Consider the following 26,771-nt stretch of genomic DNA (forward strand, 5'->3'; position numbering starts at 1 on the left):
GGTTTGAAGGTAGAGAGAAAAGGAGACTGGAGGAAGAAACTTGTGGACAATGCGAGGATGAGGACACGGACATCAGGTCACGACTTCTCAATATTTTGAGTCCTGTACTTTCTCATAATGTTCCTCCTTTTTTTTGATTACTCACAGATAAGAAATTTTCTTTTTACGAGGTCAACATTAGTCACATAATCTTCAAATAACATTATTCTCTCAAAGGGTTGAAATAATATTTATTCACTTATTTCCCTTGCAATCACAGTGTTTTCTCTACTTTAAAAAACATTTTGCAACTTTGGATTCAGTATTAAAAGCTGAATTTAAATTCATATGTTTTTGCATTGCAAAGAGAGAGTAACCGTCGCTGTCCAATAAAAAACATGTGCCTCCAAATTTCTCTTTTTTCCTAAACATTAAAAACATTATTAATTTCATTTTGACCAAAAAAGCTTTGCATTTTGCCATGTTTTTTTTTTTTTTTTTAAAAGAAGAGCCTCATCAAATCACTGAATAAATAAAGAAGACATGAAACAACATAAAATACAGTGAGAAATGTGAGAATATACATTTATTTTGCTAAAAGTGAGAACGGAGAGAAAAAAGGAGCAGGGCAAGAGGCGATCAGAGAACGAAATAACAACGCAAGGTAACGAAGGAGCAGCATGGAGGAGGAAAGGAGAGAAAATGAGACTGGGGGGAGAAAAAAAATGATAAGCAGAAAGGGAGGAAGGATGGGGAAGGGTAGGTGTTGGTGGGGGGGGAGCATTTGAGGATTCATCTCTTGCTGGATAATTCCCAGGAGGATCTCTCTCCAACACTTGAAAGCTGTGAAGTGTGCGGTTCTGCTCATACTCCTCCTGGTAATTGGAAGAGGAGCGGAGGGGAGGGAGGGAGAGAGGGAGGAGAGGGAGAGGAAGAGGAGGGTCAGGTAAAGGAGGGAGCTATGGAGGCAGGAGAGGAGGAGGAGGAGGAGGAGGGAGGTAAAGATTTAGAAACAGAGAAGAAAAGGAGCAAAGGTAAAAACTAACAAGATGGTTAAAAGGAAGAGAAAGAAACCCCATTTTTTTTTTCAACCTTTCTTATATCTGTTTTAGTTTTGCTCATTAGCTCACTCCTTTTTATTCTATCTCTCTCTCCTCACCCTCTCCCTCCCTCCCTCCCTCCTTTTGCCGGCGATGGCGTGTCTGTGGTTGCAGGCGGCTTCTGAAACATGGCCGCAGGCGTTTAATCATTGATGGAGTTTTTTCCTCCATGCAGGCAGGCCAGCGGGCAGCCCCGGCTCACTCACATGCGTCAGGACCTGCTGATTCACTCTCTGGGGCCTGCAAGCACACACACACACACACACACGCACACACATGCACACACACGTGCACACAGGGACGACTACAAAGGCAAACAGGGATGCACACGCACACACACTCAGGCTTCATTTTATCCGTGTGTGTGTGTGTGTGTGTGTGGCTTTCCACATGTTTGCCCGTCTAGTTTATCCCACCAGGGATTGCGAGGCCCAATCAGCAGCAGTGAGCCCAAATAAAAGCTGCAAAGATAAAAAGCAATTTATTTGACCAGAACAAGGAGAGAGAAAAAAAACCGTGTTTGCATTGGCTCCAGGGCTGCACGCCACATATGTCTCTGCAGCTTTACAGTATACGTCCTTCTGCTAGACTCTGTAAACATCTGGCTGTGTTGTTCTTACTGTAAAAGCAAATACACTTATATACTGTAAGCTCATCCAGTATCATCCAATCTACTGTTTTCTTTTTCCTCTTTCAAATGGAGCAGGACTTCTTCAAACAGTTTGCACATAAGGTTCAATGTAAACTGCATGGCATGTTTATACCTTATTTTTTATCATACTGATGTGGATTAACGTGCTTTGTTTCGATCAAATATATAAATAAATAAGAAATAGTGTGGCTATTGTGTGGATTACAATTAAGGTTACAATTTAAATGTGTCCAATACTTTGTTTTTGAACAAATACCTGCAAAACTAATTCCATTTTGATCAGCCTCAGCTGTACTTTGTTTATTGCTAGTTAGCTAATGTTAGCATGCTAACACACTTAACTAAGCGGATGAAGATTAAGTATACCTGGACTGTGTCTGAAATGACTCTCTGCACTGCTACTCCCTATATAAGAGACACTGAATTGCAAATTCAGATTATGGACACTTACTTTATATCATCATTTAGTGTCATAGCTAACATGTGCAGTGTGCATGGTACATTTACATTGTTTTTTTCCCCCCCTTACTGTATTTAAAAAATGTCAGCATTCAGCATTTCAAACACTCAGATAAAATGGCGAACAGTAAATAAAATGCACTGTATAGTAAATACATTAATTCAGCCACTGCCATGAACACGCTTTTTGTTCATTTTGACCAATTCACCTATGATTTTTAATGATACTTCTACAACTACTACTATAATAATAATGACAATCTTCCCCTGCCGTGCTGATGCAGAATTCAATTTCATCCTATCGGTTTAGATATATGATAATAAAGACCACACTGACTGATGCTTTTTAATTAAGTGTTGAACAAATTGACCGGGATCTATCTGCCTAACCCTTCGCCAGCTCACAGGCCTGATGATGTGCAGTTATGTTATATTTTCTATAATGAAAAAGTCTCGTAATATGAAAAAAAAGATGACGCCAGCAAGATCTTATGTTATAACAGGAAAAGGAGATTATTGAGAATTATGAGGATGGAGCCATACATTGTGAATTTCAGGTACAAGGCAGTTTTTGTCCTCATGGTCAAGACAAACCAATCTGTTCATTATTTTATATAGCAATAAATCTTTAGCAGTGTACATGTTACATTTAATTATTATTTCTATAGATACACTAGTCTCTACACCCTCATAACCGCACATGAAAGTGCACAGCCCAGCAGTAAAGTCCTGTGCAGTTGCTTTCTCTCAGTAAAGATGCCTCTTTTTATCTGCTCAGAGCACTCCTGTTGAATTCTGCATGTAGCAGGTACAGCTCATCATTTCCCTCCTCCCCTCCCTGTCTGTCTGTCCGTCTGTCTGTCATCCTGATCAGAGAGTTTTTCTTATTATTTTATTTCTCGGAGGATTAAAGCCAGAAACCCAATCTCTCTCACTCCTCCTTCTCGTCTCACCCTCTCTCACTCTCTCCCCTTCCAGCCAAACAAAACTCCACCCTGAAATGGATGGATTAAATGACCTCTCTCTCTCTCTCTCTCACGTGCACACAGTATCACCTGCAGCACTGTCTGCGTCTGCCTTTTCTTTTTTTGTCTCTCTGCAGAGCGAATGACTTATTGTGCGTGCCATATATGTATGCGTATGTGTGTGTGTGTGTGTGTGTGTGTGTGTGTGTTAGCGCCAACCTGCGTAATCCACTCTATTGTACTCTCTACTGTTGCTCTGTCCTGCCTGGTGAGTCATTGTTGAAGGACCCGTCCAGTGCGTTAAAAGTGCTCACACACAAGACAGTCTGCAGTGGTTATGTGATTGCTTCCATTAAAGTGATTATGCAATCAACAGCAGTAAGACAGGCAGACAGACAGACAGACAGACAGACAGAGGGATGGATGCAGGCATGGAATGCACACACACACATATATATAAACAGCACTTAGGCAGGCAGGGGGAATTTCTCTCTTGTTAATAATCATTATGAAACGGCTTCACGTGGAGCACTTGCCTCTCCGCGCTCAGCAGGGTGGCAGGTCTGTCCTGACAAAATCCCTGTACGCACACACACACATAACACACACATAACACGCACACACACACACTAATACTCCCATCATTCCTCAGTTCCTCCTCCTCCTCATCCCCTGAAAATATTTTACCCCAGGGGCTTTCAGCAGGCGTCCCTCTCGATGCCTCCTCGTCTCCAGTGTGAGCTGGGTTTGGTGAGTCCCATGCAGACTCCGGTTGGGCTCCATCTACGGCCTGCACCGGTGCTTGTTTTTAACAAACGCAAACAGATGGAAAAGTAGAGAGGGAAAGACGGAGCTCTGTGCTCAGTCTGGCAACAGGGACTTATAGTCACAGATATATATTCCTCTTCTTTGTTTCACATCTCAACATTTATACCTCTTATCACCCTCCCTTTTCTAAAAAAAGCCAATGCAGGAGTCAACTCAACTTTTTCCTTACCTGCCTCCCTTTTTTCTTTCTCTCCTTCCAGCCAAGAAAGCACCGGACGGCTCAGTGATCGCCAACGGCTACTGCGACTTCTGCCTCGGAGGCTCAAAGAAGACAGGCTGTCCTGAAGACCTTATCTCCTGTGCGGACTGTGGACGCTCAGGTAGGGCACCGCTGAAGGGGATGATTGGCAGGAGGAAGGCGGTCCTCTGTTGATGCACGATTTTTGAAATGTTCCACTTGTTGAGCATAGATTTCGTATTTACTACATAAATAAATGCAAGTTTCGACTCCTGTTACGCTTAAATATATGGACCATACCAGTGTTTTTTTGTTTTGTTGTAGCCCATCTACTACAAATCATGTACAGTCTTATTAATAGACATTTGCTGTTATGTTTTTGATTTTTTTTAAAGGGTATTTTCTCACCTTCCAAGCAGCCAGTGGTTAACATTTTTCACTACAAATGGAAAATCTATTTTCAGAGACTTGAAACTGACCCCAGATTTGTTTTTAACAATGGTGGCCCCAAAGGACAAAATACTTAAATAACGTTTTTAGAGGTTTCCCAGTTAGATTACAAATACAAAAATATACAAAAGTAGTTAAGTAAGATTACAAATGGTAATTCACAAATGTTAATAAGGTAGCATCACCTCAAATTATCTGTGATTTAAGAACTTTACACTATCCAGGTATCTGTTAGATTTGAATCAGTAAGTAGAGATGTTACTTTGGGGACTTATTATCCTTCGAAGGCCACCATACATTCAAAAAAAGAAATAAATGCCTGCTTTTATTTGTGTAATTTATGTTGTAATGTTGTAAGTGCAGGTTCATTGGATTACCATCAAGCAACATAACTTTGAAAAGTTATATGCATGTTCTCTGTAATTTGATTTTCCTTCTATTTGTGAAGGAGTAGAAACCCTTGGCTGCCTGAAAGGTAGAAAAACACAATAAGACCTCGTAAACAATATGACATGCTTTGGGAAAAAGTAGCTATTATGTAAAAAATGCTAAAAATCTTTCTCTGCAAGAAGAATTTCTTATTGCTGCTTGAGAGGTGTAAAAAAGCCAGGAATTTAAATGTGCTTCAAAACATTATTTTAAAAGCATCTGCAGCTAATAATAAAGTGCTTTCTTTCTACTATATGATACAATATAATCAAAGCTGGAGACAGGATTTAGCATTTTCTAAAGTTTTGTACAATACTAAGATAATCAAATAGATAAAACACATGAGATGCAATTTTGGATATTTCACAAAATTGCATGCAACTCTAAATATATGCAATACATATGATGATAACTGCTCTTCAGTATGTCAGATGTGCATAAACACTATGGCACTTATTTTCATTTAAAGTGGTCTTATTGATCACAGTGTTCTCAAGCAAAGATTGGCATTAAAATATGAATGGATGTAATTAAACATAATCTTGGTGTGACCTTCTTGTCTGACCAAATAACACTAAATCTTGTTTAATGTTGTCGGCTGCATTCCTTTCAATCCTGGCTTCTTGTAAAAAAAAAAAACCTCCTTTACAATTGTGATATAAACGATTGTCTATTTCTTCTTTTTGAGACCGTGTCCCATGTGCTGCAAGAGAAAATTCTTCTCCTTTAGTGTATATTGTGGTTGTGAAGGGTGAATCTTATCAGAGTAGAGTTCAAGAATGATTTTTTTTTTTTAAAATGGATGTTTTATTATTTTCCCATTATAACTCCCTTTGTTTTGGTTTGTGGGATGTCCTTGTATATTTGTATACATGCAGAGATTGCAGTGTATATGGTGAAGAATTTGTGAACTTATTACTTGATTGCATGTACTGTATACATATTTTTCTTCAGCTGTTTTTTCTTTTCTTTTTTTCATCTGAAAAAATAAAAAAGCAGAACTTAAAGAATTTACGTGATTTGTAGTGAATGGGCTGCAGCATGCTAAACCTTGGTATGGTCCTCTTCCTTATAAACACGCACAAAGAAGACGAACGAAGTTCGGGAAACGAGGATGAAATAACAATGTTTCTATTGTCGTGATCATGTAACAGCAAGTAAAAACTCTAATAACTGGGTTAAGGAGAGAGATAGAATACATTTTAAGTGGCAGAGAAGTGGCCTTCGGTGATAAAAGGACATTCTTTCCGGTTTCATCTGGAATTTGTTTCCACTTTTATTGAAATAATTTTGAGGTTCTCAAGATGAAATTAAAATTAAGCTTATGGTAAAAATGTTCTTCAATGACTGAAAAAAGAATATATATTATCAAAATGAAATACAGGTGAAAACAAAATACTGTCCAACAATTCTTTCAGCTATCTCAAGTAATGTTATGTTCACATCTGTAACACACACCATTTTTTCCCTCCTTAAATATATATAAATCACATGTATGACAACAAACTGACAGATAGATAGAAAAGGAAGATGATGGATGAGTGTCCTCAAAATACAGGAAGCAATGGTGAAAAACGTTGTGTGGGCGTGTGCGTGTGTGTGTGTGTGTGTGTGTGTGTGTGTGTGTGTGTGTGTGTGTGCACTCAGGCCACCCGTCCTGTCTGCAGTTCACAGTGAACATGACGGCTGCGGTGAGGACTTATCGCTGGCAGTGCATCGAGTGCAAGTCCTGCAGTCTGTGTGGCACCTCTGAGAACGACGTAGGTTCTCACTTTGTACATACATGTTAACTCTGAACACATGTGGCTGCACAAACACACACACATACACACACACATAATACTGGAAAACCTTATAACCTACTGCTTAAATTTAGATTTTATTCTGTATTTTATAGGAGGAGCAAGTTTACTTTCTGTATCCTTGAAGGATTTCACGTTTTAAACATTGATCTAATTTAGATTTACTGCCTCGCTCAGAGACGTGATTACATGAAGATTTCACAACCCTATGAGAATTGAGATTTTTAAACGTATATACATGTCAACCTTTTTTCTGTAGTGCAGAGGATAAAGTCACAGTGCAGGTTATTATAGTTTGTTGCCTTAAGAGAGTAAAGAAATATCTTTCGTGAAGAGAAGTTGCCAAAATAACATTTAAAAACTGTATTACACACCTCAACTCTTTAATGTATTAGAACACAAATCCATATCATCAAGTACTATACATTATATTTCTGCTCCTGCTCCTTTCAAATCCCACACAATAACATCTGCTCATGTGAATATTCTCCTCTGCTCCAGGACCAGCTGTTGTTCTGTGACGACTGCGACAGAGGCTACCACATGTACTGTCTGAGCCCTCCCATGTCTGAACCTCCAGAGGGTACGTATGTAAAAAATAAGAAGAATACAAGCATTTTTATCAAGAGATACTGTTCATATAAAGGACTTCTGAAACCAGTGTTTGGACGGACTGCACGGCACAAAGGAAACTCATCTGAGAGCCATTTTTTTGGTTTGTGCAGAATTGTATAACTGTCTGCAGTGTGGGTGGGGAGACAATCACAGTGAGGGGCGGTCAAAACAGTCAGACTCTCCCTGTGCTGACTTTTAAGACTTAGAAATATAATATGAGTTTATAAATGTATAAATCTGCATCTCTTCCAAGGCTGTAACGGTCCTGATAGTGAGGCCATTGTCACTAGAAACGGTGAGCAGGTACATCTGCTCAAATAAACTAATTTGCCTACCGCACAGACAAGATGGCTGCCTGAGGATGTTTGATGGCGTCGTTGTCATGGAAATGAGTAGTAGAAAAAGATAATCTGTTTCCATGGCGAAAGTGTCACTTGGCTGAACATACAGTAGTGGTGGCACTTGTGTTCAACACTCACTAACAGTGTCATGCTCTGCCCACACACATGCAACGCTTTCCATTTACAGGAAACGTTTTTCGAAATTCAGCAGCAGTCGGTTGTTTTAGGTTTTGAAACAGAAGCTCTTGTATGCTAAATGTATGTCTGTATACATCTTTAGGCGTAACACAGCGGGGTCTACGTACGCTGAGAGCTTCAGTTTGTGATGTTTAATTAATGTCACAAATCCCGTGCTCAAATCCAAAACCAAACTAGTTGTCAAATCCCCTGCAGCCGCAATCCACAGGCACAGCATGTGGTGTTTCAACATGCAGCTTTAATTTACAGTATTACTTAACGCTCTGTCTAAAATGAGGGATTAATCCACAAGGCTTCACAATAGCGGTGATTGAACTTCCTGTCTGTGGTCTGTGTGTGTGTGTGTGTGTGTGTGTGTGTGTGTTGTACAGGGAGCTGGAGCTGTCATCTGTGTCTGAGACACTTGAAGGAGAAGGCCTCGGCCTACATCACCCTCACTTAATCCGCGGAGCTGCGCCCCTCATCCTCTCGGCCCTTCATCCTCTCCTAAACCACCTCTTCGTCACCCCTCTCTGTGCCTCAGCTGACCCCCCCCCCCACACACACACACACACACACCCCCTCCTCCTCCTCTGATCTATCGGCCGCCACTTCCCTCCACAATCTGTCCCCGGTGACCTCTGACACGACTGAGCACACAGCACCCACAGCGCTGCAGCCCGTTCTTGAACGTCTCTCCAGCCGCAGACCGACCTCCATCCTTTTTTGTGGTCATGCACACAGGACCTGATGCTTGACCTGACAACCCCCCCCCCCCCCCCACTTTCAACCCCATCCTAACCAACACTGCAGAGGAATTCATCAGCTGGCAATAAGTTTGCTATCGAGACAGACACACTCCAGCCTGCCAAGAGCACTTCAGAGGTATACTGCTCCACAAGAACCCTCTTAAGGGCCCTCGGAAGAGCCCTAATGATCTTCGGCTGCAACTCAGTCAAGTAGTGAGTGAGAATTAATAAGACGGATAGGTGTTAGGTTCGAGGACAGGGCTTTGAAGACCCTGGGTATCCACGGAGCAGTGGGTTTCAGTGTTAGCCAACTGTGAAATATACACCTAACCAAATTTTCATTTACTCCCTCTGTCTGTTTAGCCTGTTTTTGCAGAGCTGAGACGTTGAACTCTGCTCCAGTATTTGTCTGCGGGGCTCGCTGTGAAATTTCAAAAAGGAAGGAAGGGGGGGTGAATTGTACAGAATTCAGATTCTCCATCAACGCACTCTTCAAAAACTTCCCCCTCACTGAGATGCAACAATAAAGCACCTGGACAGGAACTCAGACCATCTTTGACCTCACCGCGTCCTCCCTCCTTGCATGGGGTTTCCACAAATTAACAATGCATTTTTTTGGGGCTTAATTGTGTTTTTCGGATGTGATCCTCGGACGAGACGAGAGACGTATCGTTCTCCAATCAGCCGATCAAACAGTGTATTTAAAAATGACAATTTAGGCTTAGCATCGCATCACAAATCCTTTTACCTGACCTTTAATCGCCCTCCCCGTCTATGAAACAATGACTGTGAAGCCAATGCGAGACTGAAACACTCCTGGTGCTTGGTGTGTATTACCTGTGTGTTAAGAATGTAGGATTGATGTGTGGACAATGCAGAACTCTGTCTGGCCCATGCTGAGGCCTTTTTTTATGATTCCTTTCTTATTTTATGTTTTGTTTTTTTATTTGCATGTTGTCATTTGAATTGTTTTTAAAGACTTTTAATTGAAATTGAAAAGAAAGCACACTTAATTCGCAATAATGTGTTTGTGATATGAAATGTTTTGGCAAAATTGGGTGTGTTTTAAACTGTGTGTGTGCCTGTGTGTGTCTGTTTGTGTGAGTTTATCTGAGCACTACAGTAGCTGTAGCAGCTCCATGCTAGGTGGTATCCGTGAGAAGATTCTTAGTGGCACGAAGGTGACGTGAATGTAAGGAAAGTCAACATTAACCTGTTTCGGGCATTCTGACAGAATGTCATTGTTTTGCAAGTCGCAAGGGTTCAAGTCTTGGCACTGAAGTCCTGAGTCAAGATCAGCAAGTTTTTAAGACATAGTTTGACCTTTCGGGCAATAAATGCGAATCTCAAAGTGTAAAAAAACAAGTTATGGTTTTTATGGAGGGGTTGTGTGCCAGACTATTTATTGGCAGTAACTCCAGGAAGTAACTGGCCTCCAAGAAATAATGCCACACATTACACCTCGTAAAAAACATAGCTTGTCACTTTTACCCTTTTGGTTTTTGCACAGATGAAACAAATGAGATATAGACAAGACACCTTTGAAGCTGCAGGTAGGTTGGCATAGCCATGCTAGCTGCTTCCAGTCTTAAAGCTAAGCTACGCTAACTGTCTCCCTCCATGTAGCTCTACATTTATACAAATATGGTTCCTTTCTTCTCATATAACTCTTGGCAAAAAAGTGAGTTAGGATATTTCCCAAAATGTCAAACAATTTATTAGCGTCAAGTTCAAATTATGACCTCCACTCCTTTTGCAATTCCATTTAAAATCATTAACTTAATAGTAACATTAGCACTTTTTACTCCTTTTTTCCCCTTTTTGCTTTCACAACAATTCTTGGATAAATATCACCACAACACACTGACTATGTCGTCGGTCATTGATCTTATTTTAGCAAAGAGGCTAAGCTTTTTGTTACTGGCTTAAAGCGACATAACCTTTCAGGATCAAACACTTTTCTCCTTGACGGTGGCTTTAAACAGACACTAAACCACTCCCTTAACTTAATCCACTTCTCCACTGTACATTTAGATCAAAACAGTCTTGGTATCGCCACAAAAAATGACTCTTTCCACTGCATGCTTTGGCTCGACTTTTAATTTCTACTCGGCTGATCTGATACTCTCTGAATCTTTTCATTGGCAACCAAACACAGAAACTTCTGCACTTGCTGCATAGTTTACTGCAATTGTTTTTAATGTTGAGTGAATACAAAATTGTGGCCGCTAGTGACGGTGACTTAGCCATATAGAAATGGTTTGTGCAGGGTGTCCTGAAATGAAATGATTGGTGTAAAAGTCAAAGTCACGTGGCAAGTTGCATTAGCATGCTAGCTTGCAAACTCTGTTTCTTGCCAAGTGAAACCAGTTCTTTTTATAACCTTTGTGTCTTGCAAAATGAGTTTTGTCAGAGCAAAACTGAAAGAAATTCTGCTATCTGCCACTCTGCTCTGCACGTAAACATCCAACAGGCTAGAATAAATTAGCATTTGAAGACTGTAGAAATGTGAAGGCTGAATTTTTCATAAAGGGATTAATCTAGTCAGCCTGCCAGCATGTATATTTGTGAGCTTGCACTGGTAAAAAAAAAAACGTTTCTTTTAACCCAAAGGCCCATTAGGTTATCCTCAAGCAGTTTAACTGGACTTCTCAAGGCAACTTTAACCGGCACATTACAAGATAGCTGAAGTGCAAGTGCTGAGTTAGGAGGATGTTTTTCAGCATTTCTGAATGATTTGATAGTAAAGAGAAGGCATCCGTCCAATGATGTGTGAGCTTTAAGCCTGGAGACAATAGCTGTAAATAGGGGGATGAATCAAGGGCAACAAATTTGCCATTTCATACAGTATTTCATATTCTTGTGTATTTTGGATTTGACCATTTAAAAGTTTGGTCAAATCCAGTTTTGTTTTGAATGACCATCTCGTTTTAATGCTGCATCATGTCTCTGAATGGAAACTCGCAAGATCAGATGGCTTGCGAGAATGTACCTGAACTGTAATTGTGTTTGCCATCTGATACAGAAAGACATCAGGTGCAAATACTGTGCTACCCCTCGATTCAATGTGACTCCACTGATGCATGAATGACAACCTGAAATAATTCAGATTTCATATTTTGATATTGTCAGTAATGCGTTTTTTTATTTTATTTAAATGTTGATGAGAAATAACCTTTAACTTGTGTTAATTTCCTGTTTATCTCTTTGTTTGCTTTTGTAATCTGGGTCTTTTCACATTTTGCACAGCGTGGCTGCATTTGCTTCCAAAGTGTGTTCATGCCTCTGTGTGTGTGTATGCAGCTGTATATGTGTGTGTGTGTGTGTGTGTGTGTGTGTGTGTGTGTGTGTGTGTGTGTGTGTGTGTGTGTGTGTGTGTGTGTGTGTATTACCACTTAGGATTAATGGAAGGTCAGAGAAATGCAAACCGAACCAAAATAGTGAATTATATTAATTTTAATTTTTAATATTCTGCAGACATTTTCTTCTCAGTGGAACCACTTGCATGACAAAGCACTGCTAGAGGATCAGAGGGCTGAGTACAATTGACCACAACAACAGTGTATTTAAGTGTACACATTACCCACAAGGCACTTGGATAAAGGAGAATAATGTGTCATTCTACATTCGCCAACAACACCAGTAGTATCCAATCAAAAAAAATTTATTTCCATTATCCTATCACATCCAGATTTAAAGGATGTTTGATGATGATCCTTAATCAATAATAGAAATGTTTGTGTCGATGATGAAGATGATGATGATGATGATGTTGATGGTACTGAAAAGCCTTTATATTGGGAGCTTTCCTGGCACTTAATGGGAGAAGCTTGGTGGAGTCAAACTAATTTTGATTGTACTATCTGGGGAGGGTGGGGCAGCCATGTTGGGGTTTTTTGAAGGGTAGGTGTCAGTGTGATTATTTGTACAAATGGACAAACCCAGGTGGTGATGAGGATGATGATGATGAAGATGATGATGATGGGGGTTCAGGGGGTCAAACAAAGCTGCACCAGGAACCTCCAGGCCTCAAGTTGACGCCATTACCCCCAACTCCCCCCCCCCCCCATTTTAGGCCGTTTGGGGTGTCTCGGCCGGAGGGTTGAGACTTTGGGACGCTCTAGGCCTCTCTTGTAAATCGTTGTTCCGTGATCTTGCTTGCACTTTTATTTTATTTATTATTTTCCTTTCCCAAAAATAAGAAACTAATTGTAAGTATGTATGTGTGTGTGTGTGTGTGTGTGTGTGTGTGTGTGTGTGTGTGTGTGTGTGTGCGCGGGTGCACTTGTTTGTTTTTAATCTACACATTTTTTCAACGTGATTGTCTGTTGTGAACAACACTGGATAAAGATGAGTTTTTAATTTGTATTTTTTACCTTGAGAGGAAGATGAAATCTTCCTGGACATTTTTTAACCCCGCTCCCTCCCCCTTTCCCTCCCTCCCTCCCCCTCTCCTCTCTCTCTCTCTCTCTCTCTCTCTCTCTCTCTCTCTTTCTCTGTCTGGTACCTGGGAATGCTTTGAAATGTGGACTGCGGCCGCATTGCTGTCATCACTGCTGTCAGTCATTCTCTGTGAATTCATCCGACTTTATCAATTATCCCAGTTTTTTCTCTCTTCCCTTGACTCATTTTTTTTCCATTAAAAAGATGAGATTGAAAAATGACCTCTACCTGTGTGTTGTCATTGTGCGTGTGTGTGCATGTGCATTTATTTGTTCCAGTCCCTGTGGTATAAATCACTGAATATTTGTGTGTTTTTGGACAGAAGTCTGTCTGCTCGTCTGGGTGTCTGTATTGTTGCCAACTAGGGCAGCGTACTAGTCTGTAACTTGTTTTTTCCAGGTAGGGACGACTTTTCTAGCCCACACAATTCTTCCCTTACATGCAGTTATACTAGTCGGCTTTGAGCACAAACCATTTATTCCTCTTTTCACCGTACAGATAAAAATCTATCAAAGCAGTGTGTTCAAAGTCAGCAACCTTGAATAACTAATTATCATTTCCAATTTAAACACATTCAATGAAACTCTTTCTTTATTTGCAGCGCACTCAAAAACAATTCAAACCTTTTCATGAGTTTGAAAAAGGAACAAATTGACTAGGAATTGACAAAAAGATTAACGGGGGAACAGCATTGTTTTGCTTCTGTAGCTGGCCTAAAGAACTGGGAGGGGGACAAAAGAAAACCCCCGTTGTCCGTGATTGTTTTCGAACAACACTGCAGAAGAGAATACACTTTGCTATTCAGGGCAGGTACAGGTTTGCTATTTGTGATGTATTCCTGGAGATGAGACATTCATCATAGCCGCTGTGTTGGCCAGACCTGGCTGAGCAACAGCAGCAGGGTGAAGTCAAGCTGATCAACAATTCCATTTTTTCCCCCCCTTTCCTGCTACCTTCAAGAACCCTTACCAAAAAAACAAAAAAAAAACTAGTGCACACTTGGTTCCTTGGGGGAATATAGGTATTTTTAACAATACACTCTGCAAAAACCAATTCCTCCATCCATCCTTTGGCAGAGCTCCAACCTTATCCAAAATCCTGCACTGCACCCCCAACCCCCCCCCCCCCCTGCCATCCTGTGCATACAGAAACCCACACACAAACGCCAGTGTGCCACACACACACACACACACACACACACACACACACACACACACACACACACACACACACACACACACACACACTCAGACGCACACAAGCATTGACTCTCACACACATACTGTACAGTAGATGCACACACACACACACACAGCCTAGAGCCCCCATCTTCTTATGAGCTTCATTACTCTGACCCCAGTCTCCCTTTCATATCTCTGAGGATGTGTGTGTGTGTGTGTGTGTATGTGTGTGTGTGTGTTTTCCACTCAATACCCAATAGAATATGTGTATGTATATTTATTTAGGCCCAGAGTAAGCACACGTGTGTTTATATGTGTGCTTTTGTGCATGTGCAAGGATGTGCATACTGTATGTCAATGTGTGAATACTGTACTATGTGTTCATGTGTGTGTGTGTGTGTGTGTGTGTGTGTGTGTGTGTGTGTGTGTGTGTGTGTGTGTGTGTGTGTGTGTGTGTGTATGTGTGTGTGTGACTTCCCAGCCAATTACCACATCTCCCAGACAGACTGAGACTGCCTAGCCATTGCCAGCCAATCAGAGCAGGGCTGCGCACTGCCGGGCCCGGAGGTGGTTGCTATGGTAACCAGGAGGCCTGTTTGCATGGTGGCTGATGGAAGAGTGATGGATTACAGTAATGGGATGGAGGGAGGGAAGGAGGGAGGAAGATACGGGGAAGAAGGGAGGAAGAAATAAGGAAGGAGGTTTGGAAGGAGGTGAGGATGGGAGGAAGAAAAAGAAAGAGGGAGATAGAAAGGGGGGTAGGGAAGGAAGGGGCAAGGGGGAGGTGAGGAGGGAGGGAGGGAGGGAGGGAGGCAGGCAGACTCATACATAAAGATATTGGAAATGTATGAATGCATCTGAAATGAAGCGACTTAAAAAGATGAAAAAAAAAAAAGAATGAGAGAAAATGATAAAGGGGCAGTGGGGGAGGAGTGGAGGGAGGGGGAGAAGATATTGGGAAATGGGTTTGGGGTTGGGGGAGGAGGGGGGGGCTCTGTGGTGTGTGATTGAATTCCTCTCTTTCCTTCTTCTGTCTGCGGTGATATGTGTGTCCGTCCGTCTGTCCTTGGAGCAGAGAGGTAAGTGTGTGGAGAGATGCAGTCTCACCTTTCTGCCTCCTCAGCAGGGCTGCAGAAAAAAAAACTGTAATATGAAGGCCAAGATAACTTCAATAAGCCATACAGACTCCAAAGACTGCACTTTTTATTTAAATTGGCAAATATATTTTGCCGTGTTAGTGAAAATTCACAAACATCTGTTAAACCAAATAACAGGTGCTGCTTCACGAGTCTAGCTAAAAACTACAACAACAAGAAAACAGATTTGTTTCTATTGATTATGAACACTTTTTTCATAAAAAGGAATTCTGACTTTATTAAAACCCAATATTTATAAAAAAAGTGTTTAAATCACTTTGCAACAAACTGAGCTTTAACATTTTGATGATAGTGACAAAATACAGAAATTCCTTTTAAAAAACTATTGGTTCACATCAAATAAGGACAAATTTAATTTTGTATATCTTACATGAACAAATATATATCTTACTTTTATATTTCTTTATATTTCAAAGAAAAATAAATGTAACTGACATTAAGTTATTGAGGACTAACCCAAATGGACGCACTGTATTTAGCAATTTGGGAGGATAGTGGTGCAGAGTTGAGGAGTGATATAAATGTATTGTGTTTAATCAGGTTTAACCACTTTCTATGACGGACTTCTGAAACATTATCTATTCAAAAACATGCTTATAGATAATTCTCATAAAAATTTTGAAAATCCATGAAGTATCAAGTTAAGCAGCGATGTTAAATATATCTTTAGAGCTGTAAAAAAGGGCTCCAAACCCACCATTATGTTTACTGTGAATAACAAACTTTATTCAACGCACAGTGACAAATTAAAAAGCTGTTTACTTTACAAATTCACCAAACAACAGTAATCTTCACTATCCACGTTGGATCAATACAAGCAGAGAGCCCAGAGGCAATTAACAATCAAAGTGGTTAATTAACAGCCTAACTAGCTAATCAATCAAGTGACCAGGATCAATGTGAATCAAAGCGTGTGGTTTCCTGGACTGATTTTTGCCTCCTGGTCTTGGAGTCTCTCACACCTACAGTTTCTTTTATCCTGTTGAGCCATGTTGATTTCGCTTCTCATTGACAGAGGATGCTTTTGAGTCAAGGATTAGACTAAAGCTGTGTCTGGGGAACCAAAAACTCCCTGTGATCTTTTTTTTTGAGCGACAAACGCTCCAGTCAAGTCAATTAAAGGATGCAGTCCATTCAAATTAACTTCTGGGCCGAATAAAAAAAACAACTTAAAAGACGTCCCTGAGATCCATCATAGTGGCGGTTTAATACGTTCTCCTGTCACTCACAGTGTCATCTTTAATGATTATCTGCCAACGTCGTCACTTTGAAGGTGTTTTACGGCTGTGAAGCCATCTATTGAGACAAAACTGTAATTTACTTGTTTTGAGTGTTGATAACGCTGCCTATCAGTTTGCAGAAAGGAGCTTTTGTTTACAGGTGAACACTCGAATAATCTGCAATAAAATAGTGTTCCAAAGAAGAGACAGACTTCAAGAGGTGAATTGAAATCATAATTCAACACTGCAACCTAGAGGCAGAGTTTAGCAACAACAGCTGCCTGTTAGCCGACACAAATGGAGAAAGTAACACTTTACCTGTGCAACATGCATCAATCAATCAAATACATGCACAGGGAAAGGAGGAATTCTCTTATTATTAATTAAATCCAAATGAAAAATTAATGAGGAAACATGCAAAAGCATGCAAAAAAAAAAAGCAAAGCTTATTGTTTACGGTGATTTTATATGTGATTTGTTTATTTAATTACTTCTGTTTGGAAGTGTTTGTTTCAACAACAGCTAAAAAAGTCTTAAATCAAATTATTTTGATTCTGTCTAATTTTTTTATTATTATAAGTATCCATGGTTTGCTTAATTTTCTTCCCTCTCTGGATGTTTATACTATTTACATCTGCACTAGATAGAAACCCAAATAGCATGGATCATTAATTACTACGTTTGGTTTATTCCCCTTAATAGTAATATAGCATTTAACCCTGAGAAAACACAGTTACAACATTATGTACTGCTGCTTACTGTCTTGCAGTCGTATTCTGGGAGATGAACACTGATTGAGTGAAAGAATAAACATCAGCAGAGTAATGGGAAAATACAAGGCTGATTAAATAAAGCTCCACTTTCTTTATCTTATCCTTAATGTTCTGTGTGTGTGTGTGTGTGTGTGTGTGTGTGTGTGTGTGTGTGTGTGTGTGTGTGTGTGTGTGTGTGTGTGTGTGTGTGTGTGTGTGTTTTCTCTGGCATCAACCAGCCTCTGTGGCTTTGTTCCAGTTCAATAATATTGCCACTTTTTATCCAAAACTATTTCTAAGGATTGACAATGACTTGATAAATCAAATTAAGATTTATTTATACCAGTAAGGAAACCAGTCGTCAGATTTTCATTTATTTTAACAGCTAGGGGGCAGAAGGCAACCACAGTAAAGCATCCATAAAATAGCTCCAACTTTGAGTGACAATTAAGCTTCTAATTAAGAGCAGGATCATCTTGTTGCACGGCAACCGTAGTAATAACTCTACATATTTGGACATTCTCCAAAGATGCATCGTAGCATGATGAGTTTCAACATGTCTAATGTTCTTTATGCAAGTTCTGCTGGAGTGTTTGACCTCTTTAAACGATAAAGTCCCCAAACGAATTTCTAAACTAAAAAGTGAGACTGAACAATTAAAGTGTCTCAATAAATCAAAAAGTTTCATAGAGGATTAAAAATGTTCTTGAAAAACACACTTTGGTATTTTTAATTTCCATCTTGACTGTAATATGATGGGGTGCTTCTTTGCTATGATGCTTTTGCATTTACACTTCCACAAAACATCTCTGCAAGTGTCCACATATAGCTGGCTGTCAGGTTTTCTCAAGTTGTTGACATCATCAAAGAACCACTTTGTTGAGTAAAGATTTTGTAGTAAAGTCAAGATCATCCACTTCACATCACGTTACCACACAGACAAACACCCACAAGCAATGAGAGAGATGTGATTTTCTGTCACTTGACTAATCTTTTCAGCTGTACTTAAACATAAACTGTTGGATAGTCATTAAGAATATCAAATTTTATACATGTGTATCTCAATAGAGAGATAATAGATGGATCAACTTTACTGTCCTTGAGAGGGACATTTTTCTTTGATGCAGTGCTATTTATTGCTTAAAATAAAAAATGTCACAAAAACAACATAAACCATCTTAAAACATAAAGTGAGATACATTTAACACTGACAACACGGCAGATTACAGATCTAAAGTTCTTGTGTATTTATTGCACATTGCTCTATAGAAGCAGCACATTTAATTGAAAAGATGGAGCATCCAGTCTCTTCCAGTAAATACGTAGAAAATTGAGACGGAGGTTGATTTAGAGAAGTTTCTGCTTAAAACAGAGGCACTATTTATTCCTAAAGTTTGATCTTTAACCCAGAAATTGTCACATGAGGAACACTTTTTAGTCCAGCGGACTATATTTGTCCTCAAAATGAGAATTTTTGGATATTTAATAAGAGGATGGATGTGTAAAGGTCAACCAGACTGACTTTGAAATCAGAAGAGTCATCCATGAATATTAAGGGATCTTACTACACTGTGTTTTGAAAAATGAGGTTGAACCTGTAAAGAATTAGCTGGTTTTATTTGAACAAATGGAAATTCAAAAGTTTTTCCTAATTAATGGCTAATAATGAAAGGCTACACGAACATATTTTGAAGAGTTTGTTGTGATATCTTTTGTATCTATAGTTGAAGCAAGTCTGAAGCACTCCACACTGTCCTTTTCTGCAAACAACTGCTCGCACACTTCTAACACAAACACAAAAAAACTATCACACTGCGTGCATCTGCTTCGCCGGTGTTCTCAGCTTCTAACGCAGGCCGTCATGGCCGTCTGTCCGCAGTGTGTGGTGCAGTCCTCAGAATTCCAGCACATTACCGCATTTAAAGTAGAACGTAATTAGTCAACAAGCACCAGCTGTGCCAATCAGCTCACCTGGCACTGCTCTCATGAGCCATCAACACACACCTCCCTCTCTCTCTACTGCAGCAGAGTGCCAACCATGCTCACCTCCACAATTTATATTTCTGTTCTAAATATCTGAAACTAATTTAAAAAGATGATGGTTATTTAACAACCACAGTCTCCGCCCTGTTTAAGACATGATGGAGCGCAATTGTTGAATAAAGCATGATAAACTGGAGAATATTGTGCAACAGCAGGATGCATATCTCCAGCTGACCTCCTGACCTCTCTGGGTGCATTGGAAGCTGGTTAAATATAGAAATTATTCACACATTCAGAGTACTTTTGTGTCGAGAAATTGTATTTTAGAGAACTGGGAGGAGTCCACATGTGATGTTTTGCACAAAGCCTCGGCTGTGATCGTGGGAAAAAACACACATGAGCAGATATCTTGGTGTTACCTAACCTAAAGCCGGCTTTGAGTTCATCTGCCAAAACACACATGTTGTCAATATTCAAGGAGGTGAACTTGATATTGAATTACAGGAGTGCTTTTTGTGGTATTAGAACTCATTAATAGAGTCTCACCTCACCATCACGACAAAGCTGTAACTCCCCTGAATGACTTACTATCTTAATCTCTAAAAAAGATAGTTGCTAAAAGTAAACAGTTGTGTATTGATTTCACAGAGTATTAGGCAATATATGACTCACACAGTGGTGAAAGAAGTATTTAGATCCAAAGAAAATGAAAAATGGCCCCTGTGATTGTTTTATTATTGTTATTGTTTTTATTATTAATATTATTATTATTGGTATAATAGTAATTGTGATTATTATTGTCTTTTTTTTGTATTATCATTATAATTACCTGTTTTAGTGCAATTAGAACAGATGAATAAATACTGGAAAACATTTAGCATTTAAATGACAAATAATTAAATAAATGAATAAAATGTGTACACATAAAAGTGTTTAAGATCATTTGAAAGACAGATGGGGACTCTTTGGAGTGCACATAAAGTGCTTTTAAAAAAAACCCAGCATTTTATGTGCTGTTATTGAGATAACAGATGACATCTTTCCACAAATTCCACTGGGATTCATAGCAGCGCTAATATTGTCATTTTTACACACACTCACTCTTGGTCATCCACATCCACACCTTATGTGTCAACCAAATTCTGGTTCAACCCATACAAGTACCACGTGTTCAGATAAAAGTAGAAGACAAACAGGGTGAAAGGTGAAGAGAAGTCAAACATAAAAAAGCCAGTTTCTGCTCAGGGAGGACTTTGACGGCAGACAGGTGCACCAGCAGGTGAGTTTGAATACAAATAAACTGATTATCTTCCATGTGCTTGCTAATTAAGAACATATTTTGTTGTATTTGTTTTGACTCTACAGGACGGTCGAGAATCCCTGATACCAAAGGCTTTGTCCAGGATGCAAACCTTGGTGACGTTGTGCGCTCTTCTCTCGCTCCTCTTCTCTGTTCATGCAGATGTTGTGGAGCGTTTTGAGGTTTGTGACCTTATTCCAGTTCAAACACTTAAAAAAAAAAATCTAATTTGAGTGGTTTCTCACTTAGAAGCCTGTGTTGTTTATTTATTTATTTTTGTCCCAGGATGTGCCAGAATGCATGAGTTACTTCTATAAAGAGAAGGTGCCAGAGTTGGGGGCTTCTACACCCGGTGCTGCCCATCTCTGTCAGCGCTTCAGCAACAGGTAGGGAAAGAAACTAGACCTCTATGCTTTAGTATAAAAACAGCACTATAATGTGAGTGTAAGTGCACTCAGTTAGATGTAGATCAGAAAATCTGACTGTTGTTTTGCAGCATTAAAAAGGCCCTATGGTGCTTATTTTTATCTGAAGTTACAGCTACAACATGTTGACATGCGTTAATGCTCATAATACTCCTTGTTTTTCTCACCCTGGCTGTCCTGCAGCACCTCTTCTCACCCTCTCTCTGAAATGCTCCGTTGTAGCGCTTGCTCCTCACTCCAGAAAGCAAAGTCAGCTAGCTTTTACATGTATAAGAATATATATAACACACTAAAGAAGAGGGAAAAAGTGGAAAAGCATAATAGGGCCACTTTAATTGTTTCTTTCACCTCATTTTTTTTCCATTGGAACACGATCCCTGGTTCATTAAACTAAATATTTGCTCCACCAGGTTCTACTTCGCCACGCTGTACGACACAAACCATCGCATCGCCGTCTACTCTGCCTATCACTTCCAGCCCAGCAACGGAGGCGGCAGGGAGAAAAGGTGGTTTGTAGAGCCTCAGGTTCGTGTGTGTCGTATATGTGCACCTACAGTATTGATGTGGACAAAATCATCAGAATGTGTGTCTTAAATATCATGTGCGGAAAGAACAGTATAGTACAGTAATAATGCACTGACTGTAACACAAATTTACAGGGAAATTCTAACAATGACCCACTGTATTATGCTTTTATTGCAGTGAAAGCAATGCATTCTGGGAGTTGTAACTCTTTGTCCCATGATCCAAACAGTCAAAGCATTTACTTTTCACTGCCAAATTACTGTACATTTTGATTACAATAACTGCTGCAAGTAAAATACTGTATTTTTTATTATTATTATATAATTATGTAATTATTTTCCTGATAAAGTCGAGATACAATACATTGTACAGAAGCTTAATGGTGAAATTGCTGCCATTAATTTACTGTTATTCTCATAATGAATCATCCGTAATGCATTAATATCGTGCAGATATGAGTTACAGTGACATTGTCTGTTAACATTTGTTTAAATCTGAATTATTTTGGCTTACAGCTGGTGAACAAGTCCTGGCAAGCAGAGATGAAGGACGGTTACTGGCTGGGGAAGGACTACCCTGGGGTCTACCAAGGAGAGAAACAGGCTCTGAATGAGGATTACACTCACTCCGGCTTCGACCGAGGTCACCTCAACCCCAACGGACACCACGCAGGTTATCAAGGCTGAACATGGGCGGCTTTAGGGGGCAAAGATGTCAGTTGAGTTCAACATCAGGAACTTTTAACTGGTTATGAAACATTCTCAGTTAAGTCAGGGAATCCTCCTACAATGATCGGTATGATATGTTAAGAAAAGTTATTTTTTTGTGCGTTTTCCTACAAAAAGTCCAGCAACAAATAGCGATTTCCATTCGCTACGTGCATAGTCCTTTCAAAATAAACTCCCCTCTTCATAGGAATAAACAGTTTGGTTTACGCAAAAAAAACTGCTTGCTTAGGTTTAGAAAAAGATTGTAATTTGGGTTGAAATAACTACGAAAGTGAGATCTTGTATCAGATGGAGAACAAACAGCAGTTTCCTGGATGAAAGATGGCCGTTTTTTGGGACCTATACACCTCTTTATACTTCCTCCTTCATCATTACGTGATAACATTCTAAATTATTTGGCCTGCTGAAGTAAAGGGAAGCACGGGAGAACCAGAACCAGGACTGAGAGGGGGAGACTGTCAGACCCTGCTGCAGTAAAATGGGAGGTTTTCTAAAGGGAATCTGGTGCTCGGAAAAAACACTACCACTTTTGTCCACAGGGACCGCCAAAATCAACACAAAAGTTCCTTGTAGTAGCTTTAAGTTAGTTTGTTGTTTAAGATATATTAAGAGATAACATATCTATATATTATATATTATACATTATATATTATACATTATATATTATACATTATATATCATATATTATAATCCAGACCAGACTAGTCAAAACTATATGTTTTTTTGGCAGCATGGCTCTATCTGCAGTTGATAACCTTCACTGTAGAAGTAAACTAACTTGTTATTGGGAGATAATGAGGACACAGAATAATGAATGTTGCTTTTACTCAGATTTCACAGATGTATATATTTGCATTTAAGACTACTTTGCTGTGATACAAAAGCAATTAAGAAAAAAAGCCTTATGTATCCAAACAATATCTTTACAGCTAAACTTTGCCTCAAACAGTTACTCTGAATCACAGAAAGTTGAATTACTTTCTGGTTTCTTTGGTTTTGTAAGTTGGTGTCCCTGGCGTCTGTTGTCATAGCAACCACAAGGCAGTGATGGGAGGCTGCAGCCAGAGAAATATCTGGAATCTTATCTCAGTACTAAATCTTTAGGAGCAGCCAACAATAGAGGATATGTGCAAATACTACTACTACTATGTTTTATATTGAAAAAAGGGAACTGCATATAATTACATCCCTTTTTTATTCATGTGTGATCATTAGATGAATGTGTTTGCAGTGAAATTATTCCTTCATCTGCATCCTCTAAATATTTAATGATCTCAGGCTTGTTATCACAAGATTAAGAAAAAGAAAATCATCATTGTTTAAATATTAGCTGATTAATATTAGAATAGGAACAAACAACATTCATCTTCTAGACTGCAGCCGCTGTAGCCTTGGATTTTGACTTTCTTCACTAATTGTGCCTCCAGTTTATAACTCAACAAGTTCAAAGAATAATTTAGTTAAAATTTTAACTACAAAAGATAACCACAAACTAACTTTATTTCTTGCATAACTTCCTGTTATCCTCCATTCCTCTCTCTTACAGTCCCTAGCCGCAATGCCACCTTCACCTTGACCAACGTGGTCCCTCAGAACCGCAAGCTGAACCAGAACGCCTGGAGGATCCACGAGTCCCAGCTCACCGACCTTTTCCGGGCCAAGTGCTCTAAGGCCTTCGTGCTGGTCGGCGCCGTTCCCTCCAAAGACAACTGGATCGTGAAAAACAACGTGAAGCGTGTCAACATCCCGGACTACATTTGGAACGCCTACTGCTGTGTGGACAACAATGGTCGACCCGTTGAGAGCGGCGCTGGCACCGCAAGGAACACGGAGGACAACTGGGTGGAGAAGCTCTCATTGGATGAACTGGGAGAATTCTTCCAGCAGTTCTCTAATCAGCCAGTAGGGGAGCTGTTTTACAACAACTGCAGGGTGTAAGAGATAAAAAAAAAGAATGACAAAATAATTGTAGAGCTTTACTGTTGTTGACATGGTGCATGTTAGCATTTAACAGCTCGAAGCCTAATTAATCCCTTATTATTATTCTCATTCAACCACAAATAGATAAATAAAAACAAATAAATAGGGTAACATGACTGTTTATTTGTGTCTTTTTTATGTGACAGCAAAGATATCAAAAGACAGAACTGAAAAACATGGCTAGTGTCATTCTTATGAACACAGCCTGAATCACAAACTGTCATTTACGGTAATATATTGTGTGATTAAGTGAATGACGTGACGTGTCTTACCTCTCCAGTCTAACAACATATACCATTAACTACTGTCTTATATGCAGTTTTCTAAAGAAATTGCTGGTGTCACTGTATTTTTCAGGATAGCTTGAGTCTGCAGTGGCAGTGTCTTATACCTGCCAGAAGGGGGCACTATAGAAGTAAAAACACTGTTGTTTTATAACACCCCCTTCTGGTAGGTATAGGCACCTTACCCTGCAGTCTCAAGCAATCCCGAAATATACAGTAAAACTATATTACATGTAATCACACCATAAATTGTCATTTGGAACAATCCATTAGATCATGGAGAGAAAAATACCTGGAAGTCTATGACAATCACATCTATTTCAGTAGAAAACGTTCTTCTTAGCCAATTGTAGGGCAGTACATAATGGTATATTGTGAGTGGTACAATATATATAAGAGTGTATGTTATTGCTACAAACAGATGAGTGATCTGCCTTCAATTGAGAAACATACCATGAACATTTACTCTTTGAAAGTATTTATGACCATTTATATATGGCCATATATGCCTGGTTAATATTCTGCTAAATTAAATTAATGTGTGATTGTGTTTAACCATTAAACATACCAATAACTACAATATAACATTGGTTAGCTCAAACGTTCTGTTATTGATAATCCGACTGGCTACAGCCAAGGTTAAAAAAAGCCATTTCATCTTGTGTCTTTCGACTGTCAAACTTCACCTGCCATTAGATAGTGGTGGAACAGGAGCACTAAACCACTCCACATATCTCCATATGCAAATGAACAACATTTGTATAACGTTTGCCACTGATAATCTTAGCGCTAATGCAAAGCCCTGTCCTCAGTAAACTAACAGAGTGGAGGAGAGCAAAGGAGAAGTTGCCTTCCTAAGCAATTAATATGATATTCTAAGTCATAATTATGAGATGCTAAATCATAATTATGCAATATTAAATCATTATTATGGAATACTAAGTCATGATTATAAAATACTCAGTGATAATTATGTGATGCTAAGTCATATTTATGAGATAGTTAGTAATAATTATTAGATAGTAAGTCATAATTATGAGATAGTAAGTTGTATTTATGGGATAGAACGTCATAAATACAGGGAAGGAAATAATTATTTGATCCTTTGACAATTTTGTAAGTTTGCCCACTGACAAAGAAATGAACGGTCTATAATTGTAATGGTAGGTTTATTTTAACAGTGAGAGACAGAATGTCCAAATTTTTTTTCCAGAAAATCACATTATATAAAAGTTATAAATTGATTTGCATTTGATTGAGTGAAATAATTATTTGAGCCCCTACCAACCAGCAAGAATTCTGTCTCCCACAGACCGGTTAGATCAGTCCTCTCGTTTTAAGAAAGTACTCCGAATCTCAACTCGTTATCTGTATGTAAGACACCTGTCCACAGAATCAATCAATCAGATTCCAACCTCTCCACCATGGGCAAGACCAAAGAGCTGTCTAAGGACATCAGGGACAAGATTGTAGACCTGCACAAGCCTGGAATGGGCTACAAGACCATCGGCAAGCAGCTTGGTGAGAAGGAGACAACCGTTGGTGCGATTATTCGGAAATGGAAGAAACACAAAATAACCATCAATCGCCCTTGGTCTGGGGCTCCACGCAAGATCTCGCCTCGTGGGGTATCTATGACCATGAGAGAGGTGAGGGATCAGCCCAGAACTACATGAGAGGAACTTGTTAATGATCTCAAGATAGCTGGGACCACAATCACCAAGAAAACCGTTGGTAATACACTACGCTGTAATGGATTAAAATCCTGCAGCGCCTGCAAGGTCCCCCTGCTCAAGAAGGCACATGTACAGGCCCGTCTGAAGTTTGCCAATGAACACCTGAATGATTCAGAGAAGGCTTGGTAGAAGGTAATGTGGTCAGATGAGACCAAAATTGAGCTCTTTGGCATCAACTCGACTCGCCGTGTTTGGAGGAAGAGAAATGCTGATTATAACCCCAAGAACACCATCCCCACCATCAAGCATTGAGGTGGAAACATTATGCTTTGGGGGTGTTTCTCTGCTAAGGGGACAGGACGACTTCACCGCATCGAGGGGAGGATGGACGGG

General features: G+C 39.6%; 2 protein-coding genes across 2 annotated transcripts in view; both read left to right on the forward strand.

Annotated features, from left to right (window-relative positions):
- Positions 1 to 8,438, forward strand: part of dpf1 (double PHD fingers 1) — a 36,626-nt gene extending 28,188 nt beyond the window's left edge. The window contains exons 9-12 of the mRNA XM_054613271.1: positions 4,184 to 4,303; positions 6,688 to 6,800; positions 7,344 to 7,425; positions 8,368 to 8,438. Of these exons, the coding sequence (XP_054469246.1) occupies positions 4,184 to 4,303; positions 6,688 to 6,800; positions 7,344 to 7,425; positions 8,368 to 8,438 (386 nt within the window). The remainder of the gene's footprint in view (positions 1 to 4,183; positions 4,304 to 6,687; positions 6,801 to 7,343; positions 7,426 to 8,367) is intronic.
- Positions 8,439 to 20,688: 12,250 nt separating this feature from the next.
- On the forward strand, positions 20,689 to 24,523 carry LOC129103164 (endonuclease domain-containing 1 protein-like). The gene is made up of 6 exons (XM_054613518.1): positions 20,689 to 20,739; positions 20,826 to 20,942; positions 21,046 to 21,146; positions 21,596 to 21,710; positions 22,226 to 22,382; positions 23,985 to 24,523. The coding sequence occupies exons 2-6, from the start codon at positions 20,865 to 20,867 to the stop codon at positions 24,374 to 24,376; spliced, it is 843 nt and encodes a 280-aa protein (XP_054469493.1). The 5' UTR covers positions 20,689 to 20,739; positions 20,826 to 20,864; the 3' UTR covers positions 24,377 to 24,523.
- The last annotated feature ends 2,248 nt before the right edge of the window (positions 24,524 to 26,771 follow it).

The sequence above is a fragment of the Anoplopoma fimbria genome, chromosome 1 (assembly GCF_027596085.1).
Source record: "Anoplopoma fimbria isolate UVic2021 breed Golden Eagle Sablefish chromosome 1, Afim_UVic_2022, whole genome shotgun sequence".
NCBI classification, from domain to species: domain Eukaryota; kingdom Metazoa; phylum Chordata; class Actinopteri; order Perciformes; family Anoplopomatidae; genus Anoplopoma; species Anoplopoma fimbria.

Bases quoted from the DNA above. Each gene is read 5' to 3' on its own strand.
- LOC129103164 (XM_054613518.1), top strand. From the start codon at position 20,865: ATGCAAACCTTGGTGACGTTGTGCGCTCTTCTCTCGCTCCTCTTCTCT. The intron at 21,147-21,595 runs GTAGGGAAAGAA...TTGCTCCACCAG, and splicing joins TGTCAGCGCTTCAGCAACAG to GTTCTACTTCGCCACGCTGT. The intron at 21,711-22,225 runs GTTCGTGTGTGT...TTTGGCTTACAG, and splicing joins GGTGGTTTGTAGAGCCTCAG to CTGGTGAACAAGTCCTGGCA.